The 26,114-nt window shown below is 44.9% G+C and overlaps 1 protein-coding gene across 5 annotated transcripts in view; it reads left to right on the top strand.

The window, feature by feature from the left end:
- Positions 1 to 26,114, top strand: part of MEIS1 (Meis homeobox 1) — a 105,144-nt gene that overhangs the window by 36,670 nt on the left and 42,360 nt on the right. For all 5 annotated transcript variants that reach the window (XM_038177510.2, XM_038177512.2, XM_027453401.3 and 2 more), the window contains one exon: positions 18,379 to 18,524. In XM_038177510.2, coding sequence (XP_038033438.1) covers positions 18,379 to 18,524 — 146 coding nt within the window. The remainder of the gene's footprint in view (positions 1 to 18,378; positions 18,525 to 26,114) is intronic.

Genomic DNA, 26,114 nt, shown 5'->3' with positions numbered 1-26,114 from the left:
GCTGTAATTCTTTGTTGCAGAATGGCAGAAGACCTACTAGGAGGTATGGGCTATGTCCTCAAGAAGAAGCTGGAGGTGGTGGACACAGCCTAGCTGATCCTTAAATCTTCCCCCAGCTCTGCAAATAGCAATAGGTGTCACATGGATGCATGCTAAAAATAATCTGGAGTCTGTAGTGTCCCAGTGGAGCTCAGAAGGTATGACTTAGCTCTGCCTTGTCAGCAGGTGAAGGTCATGGAAGCAAGGCCGGTAGGGTGGAGAACCTTCCCCTGCTCCCATTGCCTTGACAGGAGCTGCTCCCTGCCCAGCACAGCGCTGAAGGAGAAACCAAAGAGTAGGGGGTGAGGTGGGAGCAAATCTCAAGGGGTGGAAAAGAGGCAGCAAACTGTGCTCAAAATGTGATGTTCATGCCATACTCCTCCTCCCATTAGCAAATCATCTCTTCATTCTCTCTCATGCTCCCAGTTGCAGCAGTGAGGATGCCCTAGGAGAGGTGCAGAATTCTGCCCATTTTCCATTTTCTTGTATTTGCCTGGAATAACCCATGCAAATTCTCTGTGTGAGCAGCTGTGTAAAAGCAAGAATCATAATAACGTAATTTCAGTGTAACTATCAGACAGAATTGGTCCCGTGTTGTGTTTTTGTAAGAGGCTGTAGGTAAAGTAGGGGGTTCTCTTGTCAGCTGGTAAGGAGGCTGAGCCACAGAATCCTTGAATGTCAGCGTATAAATATTTATAGTTCGTGTGTGTTTGTTCATATACAGGCTTGAGTGTGACTTCCTCCCACTGTTAGACATTTTTATTCTGTGAACCTGGCAAGAAAGGTGGTAAAATAACCTCCCTGGTGGAGTGCAGTGGCTTTTTCAGGACCCTCCTTATTTCCTTTTGAAAGAGCATCGTGCTAAGTTTCTTGGCATTACAGTTACAAAATACAAATTAGCGAACGGTGCTAACATAGTGTCTCGCCACAGATTTAATCCATCAAAAGAAACCCTGAGGTGGCCATAATTTACCAGGTTGAACAGCAGACTGGAGAGCAGAGAGAGCTCATTCCAGTGCAGTGTAGCCACATCGTCAGGAAACGTAAAGTTGGTGACTTGGTTTAATTTAATCCCAATAAAGTAAACAGCTAACAATCTGCAGGAATGCAGTCTGGAGCAGGAAGAGCATGTTATAACACGGGTGTACCAGCACTTCAGCAAGATTAATTATATCCCATAACTGATAAACACAGAATGCACAAATACGCAGTTTTGCAGCACGGCTTTTCCATATATAACATTTTAATATAAATTAGAATCGCCTCGTAAAAATGAATTGAAACTCCATATGTTGTTAATGCATTAATTTTATTTACTGGTGCTGTTAGCGTAGGTGAAACGCCAGCATTGAACTTAAAAGTGCCTCTCAAGTTGATAAATGCAAACTCGCTGTTGCCCGTATTAATACTCAATTAAAATTAATAATCAATTTGCTTGAATACTGGAGGTTAGCCAGGGATGAGGCTGAAAGTGTATTAGGTATATCATCCTGGTCTGAATACATCATATAGTGTTGCAAAAGCATTGTGCTAATTTTAGCCTCCAAAGAGGATGAAGATAAACTGCCTGCTGCTAGTTTGCCATATGCCATCCTGGTGATAATATTCAAGTACAAAATATTCTGCGGAGAGCCTTATTGTTTCAGTAAAAGAAAACTGGAAAAGAGTTAAGCAAATTTCTGCTCCGTAAACGTATACGAAATAATGAAATAAAACAAATCTCAGATGCTCCTAGATGAGATCTGTGAAATTTGTTTTGGTTTTATTGGCTTTCATGGGAGTCAACAATTTGTTTTAGTATATATTTGATCCAATTGTATCCATTTCTCGCATGTAAATCTTAAAATCAATCTAAATAAAAATTGATCTCCGTTCTGGTAGGCAAAAATATAGTCCGAGTCGCTCCTAACTAGTTAAAAGGCTCCCATCCTTCAAGTTTAGTGCAGGAATAAAGTCTCTGCCGAGCTGATCTTGTAGGAGACTCTCCTTCTTTGCCTTTGCTTGGTTGGAAATGCCAGCCCCCTCCCAGTCCCCATACTGGGAGGATTTGGCTGCCCCAGCCCCACCGAGCAGCGTTGGCCCTCACCGGCTGCGGGGCCAGCAGGCATGCGGGGCGGGTGCGCCCTGGCCCCCCGGGTTTCGGGGGATTTTAGGGCTGGGGGGAAGCTTTGCATTAGCAAGTGGTGAAAAGCTTGACCCGAGGCTGACCCGGGTGAAAGAAACCCCCCGCCGAAGAGTCCCGTTTTGACATGGATACCTGTGGGGTGCGGGGAAGAGATAAAGCGAGGGGAGGCAGATAACGTAATCCCATTGACCTGGGAACTTTTCAGATATTACAAGCGAGCGAATGGCAGGAATAATAAAAGAGCAGCAATATTTGCCTGCCCCCCGTATCTGTGTAATGTCATTTCCAAAGGGCTGTAGTAGATAATAGCAAATGTGCTTTCAAGTATCAGATCAATCTCTTGAAGTGATGGGGAAGGCTTGATGCTCGGATCTGGCTGGTGCACATGCTTGAGAGTGTAATACAATCCTCATTGCAGCAGAGAGAATTGTATAAATGGACAAAGATCCGCTGATTACATCTTCTGCTAAAGTGTTAAGTAAAAGATCTGGCTATAAGAGATGGAGGGTCGACTATTGTCTGGTCTTCCGACTTGTTTTTATAGGGGTTTTCACAGGAACAAATACAATTACCAAAATAAAAGCAGGCGCTGGGGCTGCTCCGTATCATGGTAGGACACATGCTCTTGAGTCAGCGTGGGCAGGAAGCTTGTCAGGTCTGTCCCCTACCATTTCCATTGCATCTTTATCTCCCCAGTTCATTGTTTGCCACCGAGTGCTTGAAATTCCAGTTTCCAAGTAAAAGCTTCCTGTTTCTTGCACTTAAGTTTAGCATGGTAAAACATAAATTCAGCTATCTAACAAGGAGGGTTTTTCCTTTTTTTTTTTTTTTTTTTTTTTAAATGAATAAGGCAAATTAGGAAGAAGAAATTAATTTGGATTTGATGATAAGGGGTAGAATTTTGCATCGTCCCAGATTCCCAGTGGCAGGAAGCACGAGGTTGTATCCTCATGATAAGGTAATGGATGGGAGCTAAATTCAGCCTTTCCATCCCGAGTAATTTTAGAAGGGGCCCAGTAATCCAGACCTTGTTTAAAAACAGCGATGGGCACATTCAGCCCTCATTATCCGTCATTTCCTTGAGAGCCTCGCTGCTTGCAAGTTTTTACTGTTCTGCGCAGTACTCAAAGCTAATAGTGCACATACTCCTTTAGTCATCTCAATCCCAAATTTCCCTCTGGAGAGTTTCTGTTTCTCTCCATTGACTGTGGAGGCACTCTGGGAGGACTAATCGCTGCAGTCAGATGCTTAACTTCACTGCCTGAGTTAAATGCCTCAAGTAAGGGGGGATGAATATGTGTTAAAACTTCGTCTCTCTTTAGGAAGGAAATTTTCACTCCGTATGGAGAAGCAGGATAAAGCATTTTGTGCTGCAGAAGAGCAGGGGATGGGTTTGGGCATTGTGTTTGTATGCGAAACTGTGTCCTCTGCAGCTCCTCAGCCCTCCAGCATGGCCATCCTGTGAAACCCTTTGTCCTTGCTAACCTGTTTTGGTAATCTGAGGTGTGCAAAAATCTGGACATGCATGGAAAAAAATATAAATATATATGTATTTAATATTACTCATTGGGAAGCTGTGTTTGTATTGCCATGCCTACCTCTCAGGAGGCCAGGTTTCATGCTTTCGATACCATCAGGAGGTTGCTCATTTCATAAATGCGTGTGGTTTTTGGTGGGAGGTTTTTGCATGACTCTAGGAGCTGGGGACTTAAATGCAAAACCCAGTCGATGGGCTCCTGAAACTCGCTAGCAATGGTTCGCTCAACTTTCAGCTCAACAGCACCGAGGTCTTTCATGAGATGAAAGGCTCCGGGAGCGAAGCCTTGAAATGAAATCTGTTGCTGAGTTCATTTGGTAGGAATGGCCATATTCAAACAACTGGGGGCTTGGCTTTGTTGTGCTGGTCGGGCGCGGGGCCCTTTGTCTGCCGGGCGCTGCAGCTGTTGGGACTTCTCTCCACGTCCCTTCCCTGGCTGCTTTTAAATGTAAAACCGTAGTTAAACCTATTTCCACTCCAAACTAACAAGATTCACATTCGGTCCATTTAAGCGCACTAATATGCATTCCAAAAGGCTCATTTGTCCATTTTCCTTTGTAGTCATATCTGTAGCAACCCTTGCTAGCAGATGAGGTGGTTTTTGTGTGTGTGTGTGTGTGTTTGTTGTCGCTGTTTGATAATTTTTATGCAGAATGTTGAACTCTGATTTTTGTATCAAAGATGAGCAAGTTCCCTTTGGAGTCTGTCCCCAAAAGATACCCCCAGATTGTGAGTGGTGCCCCCGGAAATATGACATTCAGGGCTTCACGTCCTTGCGAAGCTGCACTGCAAAGGCTGGGGCTGGAGCTGGGCTCGGAGCGCCGGAGGCTCGCAGGCGCGGAGGGAGGGCAGGTTGCTGGCAGCAGCAACGCGGGCTTTCAGTCAGCACCTTGTCAGTGGCTCTTATCTGGGATCTTGAGGGATGGCTCTCGAGGGAAAGCTCCGGGGATGGAGCTGAGTGAGGTGCTTCCAGGGATGTCCCAGGGGGGCTTCCTTGCGAGCTGTTCTGCTTGCCGTCCACGAGCTGTAACCTGCCCGGAGCCCTGCGGGGCCTCGGAAAGTTGGGCTTGCCAGCATGTTTGTTGGCTGCTCTGAGCCTTCAACCTCCTTATCTGCAGCTCAGCTCCCTGTCTGTGCCTGGGAGGGGGGGGGGTAGAAACTTGTGTTGTCTTTGAGCAAACAGAGACAGCAGCCGCTGGCCTGAACCTCCCCTCGCGTGCTCACGTGCAACCTCAGGCTTTCTGCAAGCCTTTGGGGTTGGTGAAGGGGCGAGCCCGAAGGAGAGCCTCCACGTGGTGATGCCTGCAAGACCCTCCCCAGGTCTATTTTCTCTTGTTCGGGTCACTGCATAGACCGTTTCCATTGTAAATACGGATGTTGTGTCAAAAAATCTTTGCCATACAAGTTGTTAAATAAGACATAAGTAAGAATGCTTTTTAGCTCAGCTTTGAATTTCAGCCTGTGGTTACAGATGAAAATCTCCGTCTTCCCTTCTCATTTGCCTAAACCGCAAATTGCAGGTGAAGCTGGTCAGGCAGCTCAAACAAATTACAAAACTCAAAGTTGCTTTGCATAGAAAATGGCAGTGTGATTAGCAATGGTTCAGAGGCTGGCATTGTTGGTGCCTGTTCAGATAATTGGCAGATATTTGTGAAAGCGTTTTCCTGTCTCAAGAGAATTGCCAGTTTTGGCATCGGTGACTATTGCTCTAACACTGCAATGAAAAAGAGTACGAGCGTGTGGCTGGGGACCTCCTTTTGTGCTTGAAAAGGCTTAGTGACCTAGTGTGGAGACTGAGGTGCTTGCTCTAGGTTGTAAGTGGTCAGCCATACAGCGAAAGTTGGGTATGGTTGAGGCAAGCGGTTCACAAACGAGTGGAAAATTGTGTTTCCATTCTGCTCAACACGCGGTGAGTTTATTAGAAGAGACTCTTGCTCTAGTGACAGTCAAAGCTGGAAATAGTATTTACTAGGCTTTATTTGACTGTCACAGGGTTTGAATACCAGTTTGCAAGTATTTTCTTTCCCTTTTAACCATGTCTGAGTGCGTGCGTACGTATGCTACGAAACCATCCTGGTCTTCATCGACACAGTCTCATTAAGTCTTGTCCGCCCGCCTCTATCAAGATGCAGCGTGAAAGGACCGCTCTGATTCATGTTTTTCGGGGATATTATTCAGACCTCAGAACTGATACTTCCTTAGCCTGTGCCAGAAAGCCCTTTCTGTGGTTTCAGTCCACTTTTCTTTAGCAATTAAGGATCAGGTGGCATTAGAGTAACGACTGGTTTTAAGAGCCACTTTAGCCACCTCCGCGGTGGGGAGGAAGCGTGCAGGGCTTCTGCAGAGCCTGGGAGCTCTGCGGCGTGACCTCAAGTGACCAGACACAGAAACCAGTGAGACTTGGATGGAAAGGTCTGCATCATCCAAACTGCACTGACTCCTGTCCAAGAACACGCTGTTTACCTGTTCCTTCCAAATTGGTTCATTTTCCGCAAGCCCGAGATGTGATTTTTCTGCTTATCTCAGTGCGACTTCACTGGGTTTAGTGCAGCTGCTCTTAACCTGCCTGTAAGGTGAGGACTGTGGGTTTTGTTCCAGTGACTGAAGCTGAATATTCCCACTATTGATCTGTATTTCCCCCTCCAGTATTAATCCACAAATATGCAAGCCGACCACTCCAATCAAAAGCAATAAACCTTACCAGTTAACTCCAAAGCGCATCATGTTGAAGGCAAAATCTGAAAATGGACTGCCATGAGCACGAAGCAGCCAAGCTTCTGTCTGGCCCCAGACCTTGATTAAGGGTGGGGTTATCCCTATCCTAATAAATAGATTTTGTTTGGGGAGGCGAGAGGCAGAAAGAGAGATCATATTTGTCCAGCGCTAAATAAAAGGCTATTTATGCCTACTACATTGGCAGAATTATTCCAGAGCAATTCATCCATGAGAAAATGTGATCCTTGTGTCAGTGCCAAGGTCAGTGAGACCTATGGTGATCTGCAGAATACGGGCAGGTCATCCAAGTTAAATCTGCCTAGGGGCTGACTTAGCTCACACACCACATTTTTTCCAAGATTTGTAAAAGCAAACATCTTCTATAGATGAAGGCATGGCTGAGGGTGTGGTGAACGCTCTCCTTTGAGCCAGGGCCTCCCGTTTTTCCTTTCTCCTTTCCAGGTTGCTCCTTCCATTTCCTTTCCATTCTTCTCTCTTCCCAGCACTTAGAGGATGCTTAGAAAAGTCGGTCTTTCCCTTCATGCAGCAACCAGTACCTGTAAAACCCTTCCAGCTCATACTGCATGCCCAGGAAGGACACCAGGAGCTTGCTGGTGTTTGGAGAGGAGCAGCGTGTGCGTGGTGTGTCCTCACACAGAATCCATCAGTAGAGAAGCAGGTCTTTGGGTGGTGGGGGCAGGACTGTTCTTCCTTCTGGTCTGTACCTGCCTACAGGAGGCAGATCCCTATGTCTTTTAGCCTTCCAAAAGCTGACATTTTCTTCAGCTTCCTTGGTTACTCATTTATGTCATAAAGTACCTCATGTAGCTAAAAGCATACAATGTATTTCTTACTACGTGTTTCTACTACCCCGTTACTATGAGAGATAACAGCAAACCACGTGAATTCAAAATGAGATCCCAGAAATCTTCTGGGCTTGTCTTTTGAGGGTTGCTTGAGCTCTGTTCTGCTTGTTTTGAGACAGTTGGTGGCTTTCTTCTAAGTTGTGTCTTTGCTTTGATCGTTGTGTGAGATTTTGGTTGAGGTCTGACTCAGAAGGAATGGAGCCAAAGAGAGATTATCTGGAAATGACCGAGTTTCCTCCCTCCCATCCTTCATCCCTCTCACAGTGGGTTCCTATCTTTGAGGCCATTAGATGTAGTGCCATAAACAGTACTCAGCTTCTGCGGCACTCCAGAAGTTTTACCCTCTTTTCCCATCAGTTTGCCTATTCTAGGTAGAGCCAGGTAGCTAAATGTCTAGGAATATGTAGTGATTGGAGATGAAAGAGGTAAAAATAAGGCACGTGGGTACCGGTAGGTCATAGTGAAGTGAAGTTTTTGTGTGTCCAGCATTGATCTGACTTTGCTTTCCCATTTGTTGTGTGTTTTGGATCCTCTGAGATGTTTGCTTCCAGACGATTTCCACTTTTGTTTGTTTGTTTTAATCTGAAAACAAACAAACAAACGAACAAAATTATATTTGCTCTGGAAGACAAACAGCAGAACACCAGAAGCTGTGATAGAAAAGTCACAGGAAACCAAAACCATAGCAGTGACACGGATCTGTTCAGCTGGAGCCCAAGGGGACGTGCTAACTCGGTAGGACTGAAGCGTCTGATGGAGCTGCTGGTGCCTGCGTGCTCCTGGGTCAGAACATGAAGGTTGCTCGGCCTCGGTGCTGAGCTGGTTGAGACCATCTCCACATTAATGCTGCTTCTCCAAAGGGTTCCTCCAAACCCTCGCGAGTGTTCAGGCCCTGCTGCAGGGGCTGGGTTTGTGCCCTCCTTCTGGATGCACCGACGTTGTACCCCAGGCTGCCCTTTGGTGCCTCCCTGCACCCAAGGGATGTTAACGTGGGTGATAAAGTAGATTCCAATCTTTAGAGAGACTGTGGTGGTAATTGCTTGATTGCTCCCAAGTGTGTAGAGCAAGGGAAATGTGGGCAGTTGGGCAGAACAAGCAGCCGTCTTCTCCAGCAACCAGTGTTGAAGACAACAACTTCAGGGCTGTTGCTGCAGCCCAAAAGCCCAGCTCCAGGTTTGTTTTTCCCATTGTAGCCTTTTTTAAGCACCACCTCATCAGAGTAGCTTTGCCTTTTGTGTTGGAGAGGGACAGTCAAGTGGAAGAAAATTTGGTGTGAGCTTTGCCTCTGTCAAATCTACTTATCTTCTTTTGGCTTCTGCACCTCCTTCCCGAGAAGCAGCCTCCTGCTATTGTCACCAGCCCTCCAGAGTGACCGGCTTTTGCTGGAGGAACAAGGGAGTGGATTTAGGGCACTGTCAGCAAGGAGTGGTGGGGACAGCCTAAGAAAAACACTGCTAATTCTGTCTCCACTATTTCCTTTAAAGGTCTGACAGGGGGCTGCTTATTTTGTAAGGTATTTTCCTGAGCTCCTTACACATGTGCTAGTGAAAGGCTTTGTCTCTGAGGGTGAAGCAGGCTTCTTTTGAGCATGCCAGACGCTGCTGGCGCAGGGTGAGGGGAGGAAACTCACAGTGCTGTCCAAAAGCCATCCATTCGGTCACGATCACAACTCTTTCCACCATTTGCTCAGGGAAGAGGAGGGTAAGTGTCGTGGGTGCAACTCCTGCCGTGTTCAGACAGAGCTCAGGTACTGGAAGATTTCCGTGTCCCTGTTGTTCTGCCTCCCTCTGCCCAGTAGTTTCAGCCAGCACACAGGTATCTGACTTCACCCGACCTCACAGACACTTCGTGGAAGTAGTTCTTCTAGGTGGACGTGGCAGCCCGCTTCTCTGCCTCCTTTTCCATGGCTGTGAGATACGGGGACATGCGGTGGGAACCAGCAGTCTGACTCACAAGGGATTTTGGATTAACCCTCCATAACGATTCAAAAGTTGTCTCCCTCTCGTTTTAGATATAAAGGAATAATTTCTGGCTTAGGTTTAAAGCCAGGTGTCTTTTCAGTAATTATCCAATTAAGGCATTTCAGTGACTGGAGTTTGAGTAACGGGCTGTTGCCAATGGACCTTTATAAGGTCGTGTAAGGTGATGGATGTTTTATGGAAGCATTAGCAATGGTGGCGGAGTTGCTGTTGCTGTTGAAAGGCAAAAGGTAGATTGTGGGGGATCATTTTTTTTTCTCATTCCTCTTATTTCTGTCTTTGATAGCTTCAGAGTGACTGCTTTATGTAGGGAAATGGAGTGCATGGTGCTGCCATGGCATGCAGAGGGGAGTTTAATGTCAATTTTCTTTGAATCATGCCTTGCTCTTTGTTGGCAGATGCTCCTGATTGAGGGGAAAAATATTTTTTTGTTTGTTTGTTTGTTTTTACTACTATTTTAAAGTATGAGTGATGGAAGTAGAAGAAAATGCACTGCATGTAAGCAAGAACTTTTTCACTTGAAACAAAACACATGGGAACTTCCCACTAAAAATGTTTTGCATGGACTCAATGGGTCAGGAATCTTGAGCTGCCCACCCCACAGCTAGACTAAATTTCTCCTATTCATTATAGTTATATGACCCCTGTGACATATGGGATCCAGTCCTACAAAAAAGGATTTGGGGCAAACAGCATCTGAGCTACAGTTCCTGCAGGGCACACTGCAGCTTGGGCCAGCATCAGTTTGTCTGGAATTGGCCCAAAAGAAAATGCTTTAGACTGGCTCAACAAACCCAAGCGTTTTGGTTTGTGTCAGCCAACAATGAAATGTTTTCTTTTGACTTTTTTATTTTTTTTTCTTCTCAATAGAAAAATCTAATTTTGAATGGTTTGGGCAGTGTCAAGGTTTTGGCACGTATTTCCTGTTGTAAAACATGAAATCTACAGCATCGCCTCCTCTGGAGAAGGCATGCTGGCAGGGCCCAGGGCGTTTTAGCTCTGTTTAAGGAAAGAAGCCTATTTAAATGCTCCACTGTAATAAACTGTTTCCACAGATAACGCGTCCCTTAGTTTATACCTAATATGCTTCTGATCTTTGCTTTTGAGCCTCTTATAGCTGCTTGTGCTCAGTCCACGAGTCAGGTGTCTTACGGGCTGGATAAACAGAAAGATAGAGCCAGTTGTTAAGGAGCTATAGAGATTTACAGAAGTTGACCTCGTGGCTGTTTGGGGTATTAGTTGGGCATGTTTCCCCTGGCAGAGCAGTCCTGTGCTCCTCCTGCTGCTTCTTGTGCTCCTACTTCATAAGTGAGCAAGTCCAAGCAAATCCAGTTGTGGATTTACCTGCACGTCAGCCCCATGTGGTTGACTTCTCCTGGAAAACACAGCTGGTGGACCCTTGGCTGGGAAGGCCAGCTCTCCAGCTGAAGATGGAGAGAATATGTTTCAAAAAAGACCTATAGTTGAAGAAAACAGAGAATGACTGAGAAACAGCTTTTCCCGAGAAGCGGTAGGGTCGCCGTGATGGCTTTTAGGTTTAAAAAAAAAAAAAACAAAAAACAAAAAACAACAATGTTTAAGCTTTTTACAATTCTCATTTGAAGCAGGATGTTTTTCTGTTTAACTAGATACTTTTCTTTTCTGTAGGGTATTTGCTTCCAACTGCTCAAAGTAAACTTCTGTAGCTGGCAGCAGAAAGTTGTTTGCTTCCCATACAATGAATTGCTTTCTTTTTAATATTTCATACAGAGCATAGATGCTTGGCTCCAGAAATATCTCACAACTTACTCATAATAGTGGAGTTTTTGAACCCTATTAAGAAGTGCCGCATTGTGCAGAAGAAGGAGGTTTCCTTCGTTTTAGCTGTAAAAAGCTGCCGAACAAATGAAAATGAGTAAAATATGTGTTTTTTTTTCTCCTCCCCTATTCATCAATGCTGTTTTTACTCTTTGTGTAGACAGCTAATTTGCTCGTTGTTTGCCTGAAGGGAATTCAAGTCAAAAAGGAGGATCGAGTTACTAGAAAAAGGTGCTCCTGTCTCCAAAGAACAAAGTACAATGATTCAAGGGAAAAACTTTGAAAATTTGTCAAATGCCAGAGTGTAATTTATCCTTGTCCAGGTTACTCCATCTATGAATATTTGTCTAGGATATTTTTGCACGTTTCCTCTAGTATCTAGTAAATATGGATACTATCTGTGACTGACAACCTCCCACTGTTTACGTCATGGTCTGAATCGTTGCATGAAACATGCGATGCATCTCCTTGAGAGATGCGTGCAAACCCAAGTACAACGGTGTTTGTTCCTTGCTAATGTTCATTTTCAACCTTGTTGTTCTTCATTAATTTTTTATTAAGTATATTCGAGAAGGCTTTTTCCTTAAGGAATAAGAAAAAATAAACCTGTCCCTTGTCAACACCATATTTCAAATTCACAAGCACACTTCCATCATCATTGTAAATCCTTTTTGGGACTGCTTCATAGCCCGTTGAATGCACCAAGATGATTGCCATTGACCTCAGGAGGTCCCGAAGTGGGCTCTTCCATCAGATCTGACTAATTGTGGATCCAGACTAACAGAAAATATTTTTCCCAGTAAAGAAATGGCACAGCTACTTTAAGTGTTCTGATGTGCCATTTTTCTTGTAGCCCCATCCTCAGCTTGTGTGCCTTGCCTGGTTATTGGCAGGTTGAGAGGAGTCATAGTGGGTTACTGCTATACATGCACATGTGGATAAATTTTAAAATAATGTATTCTGGGGAAATCTACTAACCTGACAGGCCTTGTCACGTGGATATCTTGAAGTTAGGTACATAGGTACAAATTGGCTTTAGCAGCTGGGCATACATCTCCAGACCATGCCAGTGCCTCCCAGCTCTATTCTGGCATACCTGAGCATTGATCCCTTCGTGCTGCTCACACTTCCTCCTTCCCCTCCTTGCTGTAAGGAGAAATGATCACTTCTGATAGTTTATTTGCTCTGGTACATTGGTAGGCAGGAGCATAAGCCATGCTAGCTCACCTCAAAGCCATTCGGGTATAACTTGTGCTCACCACGTCCTTTGAATTGGAGCTGGTTGTCAGAAAACAATCAACCAAAAAAACTCTCCGTATTCTTTGATTGCCCAAGTCCATTCGATATTGGTGGTGTGAAATGGCACTTCTTGTTTTAAGTCCATGAACAGCAGGTTGTGGCATGTCTCTTTCACTCTTGGTCTTGTTTTACAAAAACAACAAAACAACACCTTATTGCACCCTTGGATCTGCTTTCTGAGAATTCATAGTCTGTACCTTAAAGGAAAATTGCATTTCACATGTAGACCTGTTCTTGCTCGGTGGAAGTCAGCATGGTTGGTGTGTGGATATCCAGCAAACTAAAGATGTGTTTCTGTAAAGGGGTGGCATAGGTAAAGGTGTAGAAATTATAATAGTTATTTGAAGTTAGCACAGAGCATTGAAGAAAGGTTAAAGAAAGTCATTTTGCCACTTATATCTCTCTAGTACATTATGTTACTCAAAGTTATTAATGAATCTTCCTTTCCAGTAACTGGAAAGGTTACCTAACCATTTTGTGTTCTTGGGGGGGTTAAAAGAGAAGGGAACTAACAGAGCTGTGGCTCACCAGTGAACAGTTAAATATTTGGCTTAGGCAATGTAGCATTTCTCCTCCTATCAAAAGCAGGAATTTGAGGAACTCATATCTAAATGCATTTTAAAGAAAATGTTAGTAGAATTAAAATAATAATCACACTACTGAAAAGCCCACCAACTTGGGGGCACCATATTGGGTGTTTCTGTTCGTAACACCAAAAACATTGCGGGTCTAGCGCAGAAGACAATAGTTTTTGTCCAAAGTCAGTGGATATTTAAATTATATTGGCTTATTAAACACGAAAGTATGTGAAAACCTTAAAGTTCTTCCAAAAGCCTGAAGCTACTTTTAACAGGAGAGATTTGGAAGCATAAAACTAAGTTCAGCTTAGGGAGCTTGGAGCCTCTCAGAGAAAGCTGGTTCAGCCCTCTCTTAATGGAGCCACGCAGTCCAGGGTGCACTTAAAAGTTGCTCTGGGTCTTTTGCAGGGCTTTGGGGGGCATTTCTGGCACATTCTCTCCTGTGAACTCCTCAAAGCGATGGATTTAGATGCTTATCTAGAAGTGGACTGTGACAGCTGTGAAGTGGGTTGGGGGGCCGTGCCGCTCTAGGCCTCGCTGTGAAACCGATGCCCTCCTCTCAGCCTGTCCCAGCAAACCAAGCCACTGCTGTGGGCCAAACACCTCTTCACTTTTAAAAAGCAGGCTTTTTAAGAGTCACATTTATTCTGTGATATAAAAGTATTTGTATGGCAGATACAGAATTGGTCATGAGACGGGGCTACTTGTGAGAAATAACCTGTTGCGTCCATTTGGTGAAGATATTCGTTGTGGGACAGCGATAGTTGTCTCTTGGCTGCTCAGATTTGAAGGAAAGGTGTTGTTGATCTGAAGAGCCACATTAATTCTAAAGTCAGGAGTGTGCTAGGATGTGTCATGGACAGGGAGCCAAATTTTGCTTGCCTTTGCTCATGAGCGGAGACCATGGTAGGGCAGTTTGTGAGTAACGCTGTGTTGCATACACATACACACCATACTGCCTGTGCCACACAGCTGGCGGGTTTGGGCACTCGTTTCCACCCCAGACAGATCCAAACCCTCAAAAAGCCTTGGGAGCATTTTAAACTTGATGCAGGTGAGTAGTTTCCATGAAATCAGAGAGACTTAGCACATCATGTGTAAGCGTTTGAAAGGCCAGGGTTATGAGGACATCCGAATTTCCAGCCTTCCCTGAGCTGGAATTGGGACCAAGCTATGCTATTCTCCCTGCCCTTCCAACACTGCAGGGCCTGAGGTTTAGCTTTGGTTCAGTGTGAAACCCAGGGAGAAGTTTTCCAGTTGCCCCTTAATTTTTGCAACAGTGACCAGCAATAGACGCGAGCACATGCACAGCGTTGCTCTCCAGAGGTACCTATTTTGCCAACAAAGGTTTATGGCAGATCACCCGTGACAAAGAGAGCATTAACGGCTGGAGGAGCCGCTATAAACTCGGTTGCCCTTTGCTGCTTCTGCCTCCAGTTTTGGGGAGCGGGAGGGGAAGGGAAGTTGTAGGAGGCAACCGCGGAGAGGAGGGGGACGTGAGTGAGAGGAGCCCCTGCTGGCATGGCCGGCCTGACCCATTCAGCGGCCTGAATACGATAAATGCCGCTTTATCCCGTCTTGAAAGGAACAAGATAGCGCGGCCTAAATGCCTGGGTGTGCTTAAATAGGCAACTGTGGGACGTTTGAGTGGAGCGTGTTTGAAATCCGAGCTGCCCGGCAGCCCGGGAGCTGCCACAGGTCACCTGCCTCGCTCCATGGGGACGGGCCCAGGTCCCGCAAGAAATCGTCCATGGACGAATTGTAGTACAAATTCCTTTCTTTGTCGGTTGGCCTCTTTCACTAGACCATGGCCTATAAAATTTAGTAAAAACAATTCTTAAATATTATTTGAAAGGGCGAATGGCCACGCTGAAAGGTTTGACAGTTTGACATATAGCGCATGGTTTTGATAGCTCGGAAAGCGGAGCGTGGAGCCGAGGCTCTTCTCCTGCTTGTTACAGCCTCGGTGGTTTTTAAATAGTGTCTAGTTGCTGTGCAGGGCGGCTGCGCTCCCAGCAGCCTGACAGGCAATGAGTCTGCTTCAGTGATCTTAAATCCTTTCAGACTAATTTGTGAGAGAGCAGAAAAACAGCTAGCACCTTTGGATTCGGTGCTCAGAACCGGAGAATCAGGTATTGCCAATTAAAGCGCCATTGCCAGCGATCATATCAGGACAGATTACTTGCAGTTCCTCTGATAATGTCAGGCGGTGCCTAAAGAGAAGGCAACTGGGAGCTCCTCCACAGACAAAGGACCCGAGTGGACCAAACTCATCAGTGGCCTAGGCCGAGGCAGCGAGGGCCAGATTGCCGCGTTAGGGCCGTGCATATGTGCAGCGCAAATGCGAGCAGCACGCCTGCTCTGCCCCCGAATAGCCACGGGCCATTTTTAAGAGCCTCTGGCCCCTCAGTCACTGGCCTACTAGTTAATTGCCACACGGACTTGGTGACACATGGGCAGATAATATGACATTTTCGGTTTCTGTCACTAGCAAACGCCACGGCGTTGCTTGCACTAGTTGCTAAGAAGCTGTCAGAAACCATTAGCAGCTGGCTAAAGTTGCCCTATGGCATTTCCTCATGGCATCAGCAAAACAAGCATAAATCACCCAGCGGAGCCTCCCGCTATACTAATGAGGCTGTAAGCTTGTTTATGGACTAGCATCATTTCTATGATTATTTCCACCTTTTCAGTTCGCCTTCATTTGGCGGCAGGAGAAGTCAACTTCAGGAACAAAGTCGCTGCTGACATTTTACAAATGTGGTTCGTAGCTGCTACCGTGTGGCTGGTCAGTGGTTCTTCAAGTTTGTTTAGTGATCTTTGGAAAGAGGGGGGAAGAAAAGGGGAAGGGGGTGGATCTCTGGAGACCTCACAGAGGTGAGCATATCAAGTTGCAAAGTAGATGGAAATACTAAAATCCACAATTGACCATTTAGACTTCTCTCTGTGGTTTAGTCCTTACAGGATCAATTTTCAATTTAAAAAAGTGGAAGAGGTTAAACAATTTATAAAAGTCTACTGAAGAATTTGCTTTTAGGATAGCCGGGCGCTTTATTATACACTCCCTCCCTTTCACTTTCTCTGACTTGGGTCGGACGGGGCCAGGGTTTATTGTTTTAGGCTTTTCTGAACATGCACCAGTATTTACACTGGATTGAAAGCATTTGCTTCCAATGAAAATCTTGTCTTAGATTACAACCCAGCAGTGTAATTTCCCTCCCAGATGGGAGTAAAGTAGCAGTATTTGCCTAAAAACAGTAGGAAGAACAAACTGTGCATTAAGCCAAGGCTGTTTTTGGCTTGAGCTAATGATGTAACAGAAACCTTTTATTTGGGATAGGTCACTGCCAGGGATTGAAGGAGGTGATCTGGCTCGCGCTTGAAAGGTTTCTCCATTGTATCTACATAAGTCTTCACTTAAAAAATCCTGTTCCTAATGCTTCTGCTTTCATACAGCAGAAATAAACAGGAAAGGTTCTGGGGAGTGTTATAGGTGGAATGCAGAAAGCTTTTCCTCCCCTAATGGAGGATATAATTCAGGTGCCCCGGAGGCATGCTTTCAGGAATTCTCTTGCCCGAGGTAATGGGAAGCTCAGGCTGCTTTAAGGCCTTGATTATCTATTGATGCACAAAGCTGGAAAAAAGTCATCTCCCTTGGATTATAGTAGATATTTCCATAAATTATCAATGAGTCCTCCTCCCGTCAGGCACGAGGCAATGCCTGCTAAATTAATCTGAAGGGGGTTTGAAATGAGGAGAGAGTGTATTTAAAAAAAAAGGGGGGGGGGGACAATTGTAGGGAGGTGGTGAAAGGCAGTGTCATTAGGTTAGAAGCTTTTCATTTTTAATCAATGAATGCGTAATACTTTTCTTTTCCTTGTTTGCCTCTCTCAGACAGAAAGTGGATTAGCCCGTGGAATTTTAAATGCTGTTGAGTTGTTTCCTTTGCTCATGTTTCTTTTATGAATTATTATTTTATGTGGTGAATTGCTTCTCTGTATAAAAGCCCTTTTTTACATACTGGGCTTTCAAAGAATTTATCGGATATCTGATTTCTTCATAAAAATCTTGTTTGTTTCTATAACTACTCAAGGTTACCATATCATTAAAGACACAGGCCAAGTCATAAGGATAATTATAAATTTGCCACAGTCAGTACGGTACTAAAAATATAATGCTAATAATAACTTTTTTTGTGCTGAAAGCTGTTTAACAAATCATAATTTTGACAGTCTACATACTTTTTTTTTTGGTGGTGGTGGGTTTTTTTGATCGCTAACAGAGATAGTTTTGATTCAGCCTAATTCAGATGACTTTCTTGATCATCCTTGCCCAGGGGTGTAAAAACCACTTGCCTAATAACATCACAACTCCATGCTGCTACAAATGCGGTGTCTTTAGAAGCCAAGCTACATGGTTCAATCCACATGCAGGGAATGAAAAGACTGAATTTCTATGTGGACTTGTTTATAAACTGCTTTCAGGGTTTGAAACAAAAACTGCATGCAAACTGGCTGGGCACCGCAACTTTTTTTCTCCTCTCACTGCTAGCCCATCAGCCCATACCAAAGTTGGCTGCTATGCAGTTACGTGCTCCTGTAGACACGCTGCTAATGTGATGAGAAGTGTCTGAGACCTTCTCTGCATTAAGGAAATTCATTTTGGATCAGTTGTTGTTTAACGGGATCAGACACCTTGCACGGATGTGGCGCGTCAGCACAAAGCCGGGTGTTAATTCCTATGATGTGTGTCAAATTGGTACCTACTTATCCCAGTATGAACTGCTTTAGGCTGGGGCTGGGCGGAGGGGAGGCCAGTTAGCTACCCACGTCCCATCAAAAAGCCAGGGTACGTTGGACGTCTAGAAAAGACTTAAGTGGTGGACCAATCCCGTGGTTGTTACCGAATTTGGGAAGAGAATATGATGTTGCAAGAAAGTTGCATTCACACCATTTTTCACATCCCAGAGCGGGACGCGGCACCCAGCTTCGCACATGTCATGGGTATGGGACGCCATTGATGCTTTTCTAATTGCCACCTCAGCCAAAATAGCTGATGGGGATTAATTTTTGGGAAGTGACCCAGTGTGAAGAAAAGCCATTTTTTTCCACCTTTGCAAGCAGGATGCTTTGCAGAAAAAAAAAATCTTTTTTTTTCTTTTTTTTTTTTTTTTTTTCTTTTTTTGGTTTTGGGTTACAGTGCTGAATCCAGTGGCAGGAATGGCTGCACTGTCTTTCAGGGTAATCCAGAACTGGGCGGACACAGTCCTGAGACCCTCCCTCTCCCCATGTCTCTTCCCCCCCGTCCCCAAACCCCTGGTGAATTACAGTGTTAAAGAATTTATACCTCATTTAAATATTCATGCAGTTTATACCCAAAGCCAGGCTTCGGCTGAAGTATATAAAGGTAGCATAAGTCAAAATTTGATTCACTATATTTACAGGTGACGGCTTGGACAACAGTGTAGCTTCCCCCAGCACAGGTGATGATGATGATCCAGATAAGGACAAAAAGCGACATAAAAAGCGTGGCATCTTTCCCAAAGTAGCCACAAATATCATGAGGGCATGGCTGTTCCAGCATCTAACAGTAAGTGAACTCTAGATCACATATGCAAAATAAAACATGGAAAATGTCATAGTTGTAGTAGTCGTAGAAAGCAAAAATACGTATTGTGTTACTGACAGGCAGCTCAGGGAACATTTCCGAGCAGAGCTGTTGCCTCTTTGCTAGATGCCAGGGGAAGAGCATGGAGCGTATGATGTTATGGTTTTGGGGTGGTTTTTTTTTGTGTGTGTTGCTTTTAGATTTTTGGTTCGAGTCGCAGTTATTAGCAGGACATCACCGCAAAGTGTGACTGAGCTTATACTAATAACCTCGGAGACCTGTCCTGCCCTGCTGCTTGCACAGCTGCAGCTCCCACTCGCTGATGTGGGAAATGCTGCTTCGGAGCAGAGAGCAGCTTTTGGGCCCTGGGTCTGTGCTCCAGAGAGCCGCAGCAAATAATTGGGGAGCTTTAAAAACAAAGCACAAGAAAACAAAGACCTTATTCAGATGTTTGTCAGAACATAGTTAGAAGCTTCATGATGAAAGGTCTGAATGTATCTGGTTTAATAGAAAAGTATAATTTTTTTTTGGTGAGACGTTCTCATTCCCAGAGTGTAAGTTACCACTGTACTTAACATCATAAAGGGGTGGGGGGATGAGCAGCTATTTCTGTTGCCACAGCTACCTGTATTTATTTCTGGGATTAGAAATAAAAAGCTCTGGACAGGTGTGCAGGGTTAAGCTGAATGCTGGAGCTTCTTTAAAGAGTTTATATTGTGTACCACACCTACTAATGTTAGCGTTTAGAAAAGTGTTTCTAATGCCATTCTTCTTTTTCATCAAATTATGGTGATCTGACACTGTTTTCATCCACTACGGGGATTTAAGCCTTTGGCTGGAGATTTTCTGTCTGCCTTTCTGTGCCAGCAGGATAAGGCCCAGGCGTGGGGTGCCTGCAGTCTGCAGGCAGTAGTGAAGAACAGCTCTGGCCTCTAATCTCAGCAGTTTGACTCTCCCCCCAGCCCATAGATAGGGTCAGGGTGAAGCCAGCAGCCGGCCAACTTGCCCAGCCCCGGTGGAGCCCAGCCAAGGGCATGCTCCTGATGTGGAGGAAGCGCTCACGCAGCTTGCCCTTCTGTCCCCCGCTGCGCCAAGAAACCAGATATCTGCCGTGACTCTTGTCAGCACGGGGATCAGGCAGGGAATCCTGCCCCATGCAGCCCCGGTTTGCTATGAATGAACCTTCGTGCCTGAGCACTCCTCCTCCGAGGCTGGAGAGGGCCTCAGATGTCTCCAAGTTAATCCCAGGCTCTGCATCAGCTGTGCCTCAGCTTTGCCAGCTCCTTAGCCCTGTCCCTGCTGCCTTCAGTGCAGCACTCCCAAAGGCCCAGGTCCCCTTTGGTTTGGCGCAGACACGGTGGCTCCTCAATCCTAGGTCTTGTCCCAATTCAAGCTGACAGCCCGGTGTCTCTCTGAAGGTAGATGTGGGGTTAGGGGCGTCTACACCCTACAAAACAGTCCATCCCCAAAGAGATGCTGTGCCAGCAGTGATGCTCAGGCCAGCGTGATGCAGCTAGTTCAGGTTCTGGTGTGAGGAGATGCCCTGCAAGCTCTGCAGTCAGGACAGTGACAACGAGGCGTGCCAGGGAACACTGAGCAACAGCACATCAGTCCCTGTATTTCCCAGCTGAGGAAAGGTGAATTAAGTAGTATATGTTACTATTGTTAATACTCATAGTAAGTTTTCCTGGAAGCGGCCTGTTGCTGTGTTTGTGCTGGTAAATTAAACACCCCCCAGGCCAGGAACGTTACTGTCTGTAACACCAAACTGCTTGAGCAGTCTCTGGCATGCTCTTAGCCCAGGCCAGCTACCACCCTCAAAACCTACTCCTGGGAGCAGGGCAGAAGGTAGCAGGGGTGACTCCTGAAAGCCTTTGTGGAAGGAGCCCGGGCTTCCCCTGACCATGCAGCTGGCATCCTGAACAGCATGAGGACCAGAGAACAGACCCCGTTTTGTCCAGATTAAGTGTAGAATGGAAGCAGCTTTTCCCGCTTTTGCTGTGCAGTAATGCTGTGCAAAAGAGAAAATGAGAGTGCCCATGGAGCTCGCTGTGGTGGTGGTGGGTGTCCTTTGGAGCCACCTGGGACAACTTTCTGCTTGTAAGGTGGGCCCTTCTGGAAAGCTCAGACACTGAACCTCCAGGACCTGTGCAGTGAAGCCACTGCGTTTTCTACCTTACAGCACTGAGCTAAAGCTTGTTTTTCGAAATCCACCATCCCCTGTACAGTCCAAGCCCAGCCAGGTGAAGCACACAGCTTTACTGCAGGGCAGCTTCTTGTGGCAGCAGCAGAGTAGCTCCAGGCTTGTCCGATCCATCCAGCAAAGCAGAATTGGTTCACTCACCCAAGCCCAACCTTCTGCTAGGACCTGGGACAGGCCTTTCGAAATGATTCTCTGTGGGGTCAGGGACAGTTAAAATGAAAGCAGGGCCGGACAACCTCGTAGGCTGCGAAGCCACCAGAGAACTCGTGCCCTCAGAAGAGCAGTGAGGCTTGTGTGGGGAGGAAGGTGTCCTCCAGCAGGCATGCCGATAACAGGGAAGAGCCAGCACCATAGCCAGTGTGTTGAACAGGCAAGCTGCTTGGGGTGCTGCCCTTGCCAAAAACCCAGCGTGTGAAGGTCTAGCAGGCGGTGGGGGTGCCCCCACAGGCCCACACGAGGGCCCAGACTCTGCAGCAGCAGCATGAGGGCTTCCTGGGGTGGAGGCAGGCAGATCTTCGGTGCTCACCTGGCTGTAAATGTCTCTGCTGGCAGCCTGGGACAGATGTGTTGCAACCACTGTCAGACGTTGCTGTCAGTGGCTTTAAAAAGTGCAGGAATTGCTGCTTGGCCACGTAGAAAGAAACCCGATGATTGCTGCACACCCAGGCCCAAGTCGTGGCTGCCATCAGGTCACAGGAGCAGGGGCTGAGAGGCTGAGGAAATTAAGACTCTGGTTCGTTTTTGATTTTGGGCCCTGTGACTGCTCTTATATCCCCGAAGACAGGGGTGATGGTGTCCCCAGCTGGGCTTCACTGCAGGAGGGAGGTCACCCCGAGGAATGGTCAGCTGAGGAAACCAGAGATCCCCTGTCACTTATTCATTGATTGATAATTAGTGAGATCGATTGTTAGTCTTCCCTAGGTTGGACACAAGGTCCCCTTTAAAGCAGGAGGGGAGGAGAGCTGGGAGGTGGTTCTGTACAGGCGAGGGACATGTCATGGCAGACGATCTCTCCCTTTTACCCCCAGTGCTTAACCTGCCTTCGCTTTCCCATCTGTGAAATGGCAGGGAGGCAACGAGCAGTGGTTAAAGGCAAAATGCAGCATCCCCTTGACCACTGGTAATTCCTAACGGTGCTGTTATTTGGGAGCCCTCCTTTCCAGGGGCAAAGGATTTTTCTCACAATTATAATATTAATTCACATCAGTGGCATGGAATTAAACAAAATAGACAGTAATTGCTGTGTCTGTCATACTAATGATTAATGGTTGGAAAGATTTAAAATAAATGTAGGTCTAATACAATCTTTTAAAAGTGTATAGGCTGGTTTAATTCCTCCTATGCAGTTATTTCATCCCAAAGACTATTAAGCCTTCCTCTGTGTACTGACTTCATTTCCTAAGGTTTGTCACTTAGTTCTCATTTTCCACTTAGGAGGAAATTCTTTTTTCTTTATTGAAGAAAAAATCAAATGCAAGGCCGTAGCCTCTCCGGTTGTTGAACTGTTTGGGCAATAGCTCCGGCTCAGTGTCATGCTGCAGCCCCCCATTATTTTGACTGATGTGCAGAGCTGAGTTGACGTATGCCCAAAGGGTAGGCAAGCGCTGTCCTCTGTGGACACAGGCAGTATGCTCTGAAACACTTCAGGGGATAAATTCATCCAAATTGCCTTCCTTTTCTTCCCCCTGAGAATAGCAACAACAAAAATAAGCTAAAACAATATGAGAAGTGGTAGCCAGACTTACACTTAAGACTTCACAGTTTTTATTTTTTAACCGTTGCTATTCTGACTGAAGTTTTATTCATATCCGCATCAGAATAGCTGCCTCGGTTGGCCATTAGTTAGGCAAGCCATAGGTGTTGTTGAAATTTATGGTGGTAGGTTATTACACCAGCCTGTAAATTTTGATGTTTGTGAAATCTGTTTTGAGGGAACTGCCATAAATTTGAAGTGCGAGGCGCAGCCTTTTACTATTTAAAAAAAAAAAAAAAAGGCTACTAATAGTTTGGTGAAGAGGTGAGGATGTCCCCAGTCTGTGGAAGCTGAGCTCCAAATTAGATGGGGTTTGTGGGGAGGCATCAGGTGAACATTGAATGCCATCAGAGGGGCTGGGGCAAAGCGTTGCTGTGCAGGAGCTGGGCTCCACAAGGTTGCCCTGAGGGTAATTCCAGGGTGTGCTGCAGCATGGCAAAATTTTGCAGGCCCTCTTTTTTTTTTTTTTTTATTATTATTTCTTGGATCACTTTACACTCAGGGATCACATCTCACCACCATTTTTCAAGCAGATCTCCTCGCTGTAATGTATAGCCCTCAGCAGGGATTGCGAAATAAAGGAAAAGCTTGGAGGAAGGGAAGGAAAAAAAAATATTGCCTACAACGAGATCTGTGTAAATTTAATTGTGGCAACAGGATTAGTTTCTGCTTCAACCCATAGTATGGTTTTGTCCCAGGAATTGTACCTTTCTGTTTAAAACTGTTTAGGAGCAGGGAGTTTAGGGGGGTGTCTTTTCAAGTATTTTGTCCACTCATTGTGAATTCTCTGCACATTTTAAATCCAGGTTAATTTAAAATGTTGGGATTCAAACCTCATTTTGGGGATTATGCAATGTAATTAGTTTGTTACATGATGAGTGTTTGATGATCTTCACGTTCATCATCTAATCAGGCAAAAAAAAAAAAGCAACATAAAATTATAATCCCAAAAGATGTTTAATAACAATTTGAACTATTGAAGGCTTTATTTAAGTACATTAGGGGATTATAAGCTACTTTTTTTTAATGGTGCCAAGAGGTAGATTCAAGGACTTCAAACACCTTTTAAAAAACAAATTACCATGATTTAAAAAATGAATGGGCCTAGGATTTCTTTCATGTAAATCCCATAATTTAATCATTATTTTTAACTGCTTTTAAAACCATTTCCTTAAGAGGTTAAATCTTACTGAAATGGGAGACCAAGCAGAAACTAAAAGACGTAGCTGAAATATGTTGACTTTACAGTTAAAATGAGTGTGTGTTTTTTTTTTTCCTGTTATGTATCTGGATTTTGAACCTTTATTGATTGCCTGATACCATTTTAATAAGCAAGATAACTTTTAATAGGCAATATGCAATCTATCTAGCAAAACTGTTATTTGTGTAAAAGAATTTATTGGAGACAGGTATTTGAAGGAGTCGCTTTTTACCTAGCTAGATCCTCTTATAAGAGGCTGCATCTCTTCACAAGATGCTATTCTGGTAGAAGAACACTGTCACACTGCTTATTTCAATAATTTTCATGTACAGGCTAACAACTTTTTTAGATAAGGTGGATTGCAGGTTGTCTCTTAATATCCCTCAAGAGTTCTGAGGTCCTGCCTTGGGAGGAGCAGGGGGTTAATTTGTCTCCCATTCCCTCTCCCCTGGTGGATGCCCATCTATATTTGGAAAGGAGAATAGTGAGAGGGCAAAGGGGTACAAAACTAGGCTGCTGGAAACATAAAAAGGGGAAATGATTGGCTAAAACCAGGAAGGGTTTTCTTTGTTCTCATCACTGGAGGGTTTGGAAATGTTAAAACAAACGAAGCCCCCCAAAAGCTTTCCCCATCGTACTACTTACAGTGACCCTCCATCTGTGTAACAGGGATCGGATTCCATTATATTGGACTCCGAACGGGTTGGGTCTTTTTTATTTCCCCCTTTATCCCAAATACGCAAGTCTCCTCTTTCACTTGATTTTATTGTGGGCAAAGCTGTAAAAATCTTTCTTCCACATCTGCAAGACTTCTTAGTGCCAGCTGTCCCAAATTCCTGGGAAAGCCAGGCAGTTTTGGTCTGGTCATCCATGCACCTCTGTCCCCAGGAGCAGAGAACAAAACCAACGTGCAGGTTAGTGCACAAGTCACAGTGAAGGGGTGTTCAGACAGTCCCTTCTGCTGGCAGAGGTGCAGTGGCAGTCGTCTTTAACAGGAGAAATGAGGAAATTTTATTACGGGAGAAGATAATTATTTCGAGGCTATGTCAGAATTGAATTGAGAGCTCCAGAAAGGAGGACAAACAGGATTTAGGTAACTCGGTTTGAATTAACTTCTTAACCCTTGGGTTTGATGGAGCTTGTGGACTGTCAAAACCTTAAGTATTTTTTTTAATCTTCGTTGAATTTGTTGCTTTGACCTGCTGTCCAGCCCCCATGGACTGTCCCATTTTCTAATGTGGGTGAATTTTGCCTTTTTTAAAGAAAACTGTTGTTTTCTTTGGCAGGAGAGGGAAAGAAGGTGGTGGTGGCTATCCGTGGCAATGCTTCTGTTACTCCACTTGTGTGAATTTCTAGAATATTAAATAGTCAGCTTGGAGCTGTGCTGCAAACCTTTGGTTTTAGACCAGAAAAGAAAAACACAGGGTCCTTTAGTCAGTTTGTTCAAGGAAATGGGATTCCTCGCTTAGGCTGTTCTCATGTACAGAAGTTTGATGTGGTCATAACATCTGCTTTCTCAGATCTAATTCAGTCTCATTTCTGATGAAGACAGTCGCTGTGTGGTTTTAAACTACAGGGTAGGAAGCATCTCATCCTGAGCTTCTCGTGGATCTCAGGAAGAGCAGTGATCCAGGGAAGTGTTTTGGTTGAAATCAGAAGGAGCCAGCAGCCTGGGCTAGATTTTAGAGAGCGAGAGCGTGTTCCCAAAGGGCTGTCTTATCTTTTTCCTAGTCTTTACCTTGGAGGCACTGTTGTACTGATGTGGAAGCCACTAGCACATTAAAGAATTTGAATTATTCGGAAACTGCTGAAACACATTAGTATTTACACACCAGAAGAATTTCACATCCGAGTAGAAGCAAGGGAATACTGAAAAGTTGAAACATGATAAACATTAATTCAGATGTTAAATTACACTTGCTCTGGTTGTACTAGAACTCCTTTTGTTTGCAGAAATGCTCTCAGAAATGAGTTTACCAGCAAGAATGTTTGCAGTAATAAGGGTTTTTAAGTCAACACGAGATGCTTTGCTTTCTTCTCCACCTTCTCTTCTCTTTTCAAATTTGCAGCTGTGATATTTTGCATGTGTGACTTCATTTTTGAAATGAGCCTCTTCCAGTCAGTGAACAGAAACGTGTTATGTGACTTACTGTCTTTCTGCAGTCAGAGCGGCTGTATAAAATTCACGTATCGCATTTTGAAGGCGAGGGGGTGGGGGGTGGAATCTGACCACCAATTTGTAAATCTGGAAGTATCCACGGAAATATTTTGGCAAATAATTTGCAGTACTAAGTACACCAAAGGAAACAACAGTATCTTGGCAGGCAGTTTGTGAGCAGGAAATGAGGATAAATTCATGGGCTCGCTTGTTCATTATTAGCTGTTTGTTTAGCTTGTACTCTAACACAGTTGCTA

Source organism: Anas platyrhynchos, chromosome 3, assembly GCF_047663525.1.
Source record: "Anas platyrhynchos isolate ZD024472 breed Pekin duck chromosome 3, IASCAAS_PekinDuck_T2T, whole genome shotgun sequence".
In the NCBI taxonomy this organism is placed as follows: domain Eukaryota; kingdom Metazoa; phylum Chordata; class Aves; order Anseriformes; family Anatidae; genus Anas; species Anas platyrhynchos.
The sequence above is the reverse complement of the archived record's forward strand: the minus strand, read 5'-3'. Positions and strand labels throughout refer to the sequence as shown.